At 35.7% G+C, this 6,863-nt stretch overlaps 1 protein-coding gene across 1 annotated transcript in view; it reads left to right on the top strand.

The window, feature by feature from the left end:
- The first annotated feature begins 745 nt into the window (after window positions 1-745).
- LOC108969141 (tyrosine-protein phosphatase non-receptor type 23) overlaps window positions 746-6,863 on the top strand; it is a 27,520-nt gene continuing 21,402 nt past the window's right edge. Inside the window, exon 1 of the mRNA XM_018933691.1 lies at window positions 746-1,027. Within this exon, the coding sequence (XP_018789236.1) occupies window positions 1,019-1,027 (9 nt within the window). The 5' untranslated portion in view covers window positions 746-1,018. The remainder of the gene's footprint in view (window positions 1,028-6,863) is intronic.

Genomic DNA, 6,863 nt, shown 5'->3' with positions numbered 1-6,863 from the left:
CAGCCATGGAATTACATAGACTATTACTAATACTAAGTAGAGTTTCTAAATCCAGTTATTTATGCAAACATAATAAAGTTCTATTAACGATTTAACGCCTTTTGGCTGCAAGCATGCGTTTTGAGCAAGCTTACTCACATAGAAAACAATTTTTTCACTTTAAATCTAAACCGTTGCGCCTGAATCCGTGTTATATAGAKATTGCAGTTCTTTCGCACTTTGGAGTGGAGAAAAAGCATGCACTCACTACTGGCACTTATTCACCATAGCTGTCAGGCAGACACTTCTTGAAGTAAGCTCAGCGTTGGGCGTTCAAAAGAGTCTTTAAGTTGCTGAGTGATCATACAATTGCAAGTTTTTGCAAAACTTTAAAGTTATTAGTAAATGAAAACCAGCTTTACAACTGCGGCTAGTTGGTAGTTGGCTCTCTCGCTTTGGAGCTGAAGTTTTTTGCKTTCGCGCATGCGTACAATTTACACTCGCGCTCTCGCAATTTCCATTGTTGTGGCGCCGCTGCTCGCATCACAATGGACATGCCACACAACAACCTCTTGTAAGCTTTCAATTAACGAGCTGTTCAACTTGTTTACTCTGCATGGATTTGCCCGATCCCCCAACACCACCGCTGCGCTTTTGAAGCTTACGTCTGTCCGCGCGCATGCTTCTTTCGCCGTTTGTGGTCTTTGGGGTTGGTGGTTGGTATAAAAAGGCCCAAACCACTTTGTAGCGGTTCAGTTGAAAGACGCGCTTAATACWAATAAAGGCATTGACCAAACGGGGCATGGTCAATATCGTTCGTAGTGTGGACCACCTTAGTTACAGTTTTAAGTTATTTTTTGTTGTACGATAAAATTAAAGTGTGCGCTCTGAAAGCGGTGTGGCTGCAAATAACAGTTATAAAGGCAATTAAGAACAWTAGGAATAAAGTTAAAATTGTAAGGAAGCTGACATCAACGAACGAAGTTCACAATAAATATTGGTTTGACCCGATCGAGAAGAGAATTTACCCAGTGCAACGATGAATGTGGTAGGTAACAACAAAAACAGTWATCGTTGTTGTAAGAACACACATAATAGAAAAATTATAAAACTACAACAACAAAAGTGCATATAAAGTTGGTTAAACAAAAAAGAAAAAAAAAAAAACATGAAAGACACAAAATATATAGACAGATATATATGTAGAAAAATGAGAATAAAACGGAATCTTGTCGTTGCTGTTTTAGCTTGACTATGCTTAGCCTAACGTTTAACTGGCTACTGAGCTACCTATATTCCATCAAGCGATAATCGTGGCATTATATTGTTATGAGTGTGAAAAGGTTAAAGTTCCAGTCAGCGTTAGTTTCCTAAAAYTTTTTTAACAATTTTGATTTCTTAAGGCCTGTTTGTGACTTCACTAATGAATAAAATAGTAATTCTGATAATTCTGCTGCTGAGTAGTTATATACGAATTATATGACTTATAAATTAGCTYTAAAAACTTCCAACTATAAGATATAACTCTTTTTCGCCCCCTTTTTCTAGTTAGTAAAGCAGGAATAGCCGCATCGAGTTATATCTTGTGAGCTYGCTGAATAAAGAGAACCAATGCAAACGATTTGTCTGTAAAATATGTAGTGGTCTAAGCATTCAACAGCACCAGATCTAACTTACAAGAGAGTAGTACACATTTTAGATTACTCTATTGTTGAATATTAACTTCACTTGAACTAAGGAAGCCTAAAAAGGGAGTGTGCCTATCTAGGTATAGAATAGAGTAGGGATTGATGTGGAGTCTTTCAATGACATTTAGTTCCATATATTAGGGATCTCATCGCTTTTCTAGCATACAGCAGTATATTGGACTCATCAATATTCTGGATTCTGCAACTAGATGAGCCTTTGTGATTTAAGAGAGGGGACAATAGTCTATCTATCTAATCTATGGAGTYGTATGTCATTACTGTTCTTTGAATTGGGAGTTCTGCTTTAACGATCTCTTTTAAGATAACCTCAGAGATCACGAACACATTTGTGGACAATTGTGGTGTTTATTGATAAAGGATACCTTGATTGGGTTCAAGCTGCTACAGTTGTTCAAGTTATTCAGTAATAATATTATACTCGTATATTTAGAGAGCAGTCTACCTCAGTATTACTTTACTTCTACATAATACCTACGTAAGGTAGAGATTRTTATATGACAAAATTTTATTGGTAAATTCACTGTCAGCTAATGCCTAGTTAGGTTTCTTTGTGAAATGCGTTCTGTCCATAGCAGTCGACATATGACAATCTTGTAAAATGTTCTAGATTACTTTTGTTCCGCATTTCCTTAGCCATCTACCATGGACATAATAATTTTTTAATGATATACTGTCAATGTGGAATGACGTTACACCTAGTAAACCACATGTTAGAGTATGCTTCAAACTCTTAAATGCTCACAACTTTATTTTGTTATTCCTATCGTTAGGGAGAGAGAGAGAGAGTCAGTGGACTGGTTGATATGAATTCGAAGCTCAAAATATATTTTTTGATTCGACGTATATGGGAATAAGGAAGGGAAGGACCAATATCTTATAGAATATCTTATAGTCAGGTACCACATGTATCGCCACATAAACTGCAAAAGAACGTATTATCAAACAAATCGAAACTGAGTTTTTCATAGCTTACGATTTACTACATCATCCTATAATTATGTAATAAAAAATTTTCAGCTTCCGCTGTCAGATATAACCAATATATAATTATTTTATAACCATTTTATAACCAAAATATTTCCATTATACCGTGTTTCCTTTTACATTTTTAGTGACGATATGTACATATGTTAGATTAAAAGCTTTGACCGATTTGGTTATACACGTTCGATAAGCACTTCCTCAATCATGCTAATAGGGACTCATAGTTAATTTTGCTGAAGTTTGATCTTGACACTTTTTTGCAACTTAAAAAAAAAATATTATTTTAACCTTATTCGATAGTTGTAATTTTGTTTTTATCACAACTCGTGAACAACAACAGTTGTCATAACTTTTAAATGAAAAAATTATTGGATTCTCATCAATAATTTATAATTAGCCATAAAATAATGTTATAAAATATAAAAATAATTACAATTTCTGAGCTGAGCTGTTAATATACRTATKTACAYACATACAAGTAYATACAAATGTATATACACATGTGAATATTATTGATTTACGTCTGTAAGTGTCAGTACTAACTTGAATTACAACACAGCTCGAATGAATTTTTATGCTGCGCGAACAATGTCGTTGCAATTTTATTTCCCAGCAACACTAAACTCAAGCAAGCTATAATTTTCTATGCAAATTTACACAAATACCCAAGCGTCTGWATAGCGTGGCCGTGTCGACTAAACGTAGTTATGCGCGACATTTGAGCCGTGAATGGCGAGTTCGTTTCATGAAATTTGAAAATTATTACACAGTTATTCTAACTGGCTTCGAACAAACTAATGTGTAGCATAACTGTAGTGAAGTCCCTTCAAGCTGCTCAATGAAATCATTTTCCTGGGGGGAACCAAATCGAAAGTTAATTTCYTTCGCCAAATAGAAATGCAAACCGAAAGTTTGGACTCTTAAGTCACTTAATACTATGAATTTGCATGCCTCCCTAGTGTTATCTGTTATGTAGTAGTTATATGCGGTAACCCATTAGGTTATTTATATTTATTGCATGCAGCGCCGCATTCGTTACATTGCGGTTGGGACCACTGTCTGTCCGTCGATCGTTACAGTTTTTCACCTAATTTGCAAAACCGGAATGCTTTGCATCTACTATGCCCTCACACATATACACATTTATACAGCCACTTACAAATACGAAAATTCGAAAACTAGATAAGAAGTGCATTATATTCTCTTGACTCCATAATGCATAGTCTAACTGTGCTTTCAATTGCCACTAACGGTTCATTGGCTCTTCGATGTGGGCAAAAGCTGCTGAGCTGGCGCTAGTTTGCAGGTGATTTGTTTGAATGAGAAAGCCATAAGTGTTTGCATGGATTTATTATGTATAATTGAGTTATGTAAAGTGTCGACTTTAATTACATAACTGCATAAATTGAAAATKTTCATATTTTCTTTTATAGGTATCTTGSCATAAATTCTGTTAYAAATTAAGSGCGTTATAAAATAAAGTTAATTTTATATAATAACACATAGATTAAATGAGCAATATTCAAATTTTTATTTGAAACGGTCACCCTTAATTTCACTCAAACCTACAAATGATTCGGCCATTGATCAATAGTAGCACGCACAGTTTCTATAGGTATCGATAACGCTGCTTCGACAAAAAAAAAAAAAAAATTATGACTCTCCAAATTTGTGTTGGGTACTCGACATAAAAAGATCTGAGCACAAACTTTAGCTAATAGAATCTGAACCCCTGACTGTCAATTATTCGGAGCTATRAGACCAGGCCACTGGCTGTCTGGCTGGCTGGTTTTTGCTTCTTGCTGGATGATGCAAAGCCATCGAAGAGGGTTTTCTAAGTTAATTTGTTCGCTAACAATTTTATGATTCAATTAATCGAACGACGTGRGGACTATYACTTCTCTTTCTGSCATCAGTTCTTTGTATGATAATTTRTAGTTAAGCTTACCTAGCAATTAGGCTCAGTTTGTGGTCTATATACATACATAGTAATGAAAGTTGTGGCATTACTAAAAGAACCTTAATTGTAACACTATGCTTTGGTGAAATAAAAGTACATATCAGCATCGAGAATGACTGATAAATTCAATGGACTRAGAGATAACCCCCAAACGTAGTTGATCGAGCTATGCGATACGATCTACACAATTTGTTTGCATAATCGCTTCCTTCAAAARTTATTAATTTMAAAATTTATGAATTTATATTTCTTCTGAGTTTACAACAGCCCGCCGTTCTATCTTTTCACTGTTTGGTTTCTAACTAAATTTAGGTATAAATCTTCCGCAGAACCTTTCTCTCCARAATCAATMTAGAATCTAGTCATCRTCCATGCCTCTGAAYCATATAGCAGGAYGGGAATAATGAGYGACTTAAMGAATTTGGTCTTTGTTCGTCGAGAGAGTTSTTTAGTTCTCAATTGYCTACTCAGTCTGAAGTAGCACCTGTAGGCAAGAGTTATTCTGCGTTGGATTTCGAGGTTGATGTTGTTGTTCCTGTTAATACTATGGTATTGGTTTCAAGATACGACAAAATATCTACAGTTTCGAAGTTATGACTTTTAACAGTGACGTGGGAGCTAAGTTGCCAAAGCGAAGCCTGTTTTTTTTTTAATCCAGAATATATTTCGTCTTGTCTTCGTTCATTACAAGACCCATTTTCTTGGCTTCTTTGTCCAACCTAGAGAAAGCAGAACCACCGGCGTGGTTGTTATGCCATCGGCGTCGCCGAACTTCTGTGTTCAGTTTTGCGGCTCGAACTATTTTCAGCAGCAATATATTGAAGAAGACGTCCCATAGGAAAGCACTTTATCTGAAACCTCGTCTAGTGTCGAATGGCTGGGAGAGCTCCTTTCCGATTTTGATGGAGCTTTTGGTATTGTTCGTCCACGGTTGGGGAATCGAGTTTACCATCTCCTGGTGCTATGCTTTCACTGCCATTCAGGAGGCTGGGAAAGTGTTCCCTCCATAATTTTWTTATGCTCTGGTCATAAGTCACTAGAACCTCAGGGGGTTCTTCCAGAGTATGCACCGGTCTCGAAACTTTCTGTTAGTCGCCGCATCTTTTCGTAGAATTTTCGAGCATTACCCCTGTCGGCTAACTATACTACATATTATAGACAAGTATATATTTTATAGGCTTTCCGACGTTTSTAAGTGTCAGTGTGACATATATGTATGGATGTATGTACATAAATACAGTACACAGTATAGTATATCGAATGTGTGATTCATTTTACTCATTCACTTGAATTGGAATGCACTTAGTCGTAAGTGTTGTTCAGAGCGTGTGCCTTAGTATTTACCTATGCTGACGTGCATGACTTGGTAACTGGCTAATTGTAAGCATTTGGTCAGTAAATGGTCGTAGTTTTATGTTTGTTKTTTATGAGCCAAGGCCTTTAATGCATCACAATTGATTGTTACCTACTGACTAAGACAAGAAAGAGCGCCACTGCAGTTATTGGATAAGTGAAAGGTATTGTCCAGCCATACATATCTACCATAAATACATTGAAGTGGCGTATATATGTATCTGCAACTTTAATGAAAATATCGTACTGCAGCACAAGAAATGTGAACAAAAGAAATATTAAATAATCTCCATACAGTTGTTCAACCACATCTATATGTGTACATGTATGACCATTAGGGAGTTTTATTTATTTATTTTTTTATTATTTTTTGAACTATTAATTTTTTTCAATCCCGTCAGCAATTTCCTTGGAAGTACTCTAAACCAATCTCCCTGAAAGTTTTAGCTCTTAATMTTAACATTAACAACTGGACGACTGTAAAAATTTTCCATTGAAAATACACTACAATCGTAAATTTTTATCTTTAAATTTCTACAGCCTACCTATGGCATCGCTTTGACTTTAGACGCACATTCCTCAGAATCGTTCACTCCGGCGAGGTAGTAGGGGGCTCTAAGCCTGATTTTTCTACGAATTTCGCATATATCTCGTAAATGACAAGAGCTATAGAAAACATGTTCATGAAAAATCTGTATGAAATTTTATTTGCTATAAAAAAGGTTCGAGGTAAAAACCGCTATCATTAATACTTCTCGAGATATTCGGCTTTTTATGTAAGGTTGTATGCAATTTTCATAGATTTTTTATTACATACCATCCACGAAAATTCTATAAAACCTTACTTAAAAACCCGCCTCAACCGATTGAAGGCTGAA

The sequence above is a fragment of the Bactrocera latifrons genome, unplaced genomic scaffold (genome assembly GCF_001853355.1).
Source record: "Bactrocera latifrons isolate USDA-ARS-PBARC rearing strain unplaced genomic scaffold, ASM185335v1 scaffold_241, whole genome shotgun sequence".
Classification (NCBI taxonomy): Eukaryota; Metazoa; Arthropoda; class Insecta; order Diptera; family Tephritidae; genus Bactrocera; species Bactrocera latifrons.
The sequence above is the reverse complement of the archived record's forward strand: the minus strand, read 5'-3'. Positions and strand labels throughout refer to the sequence as shown.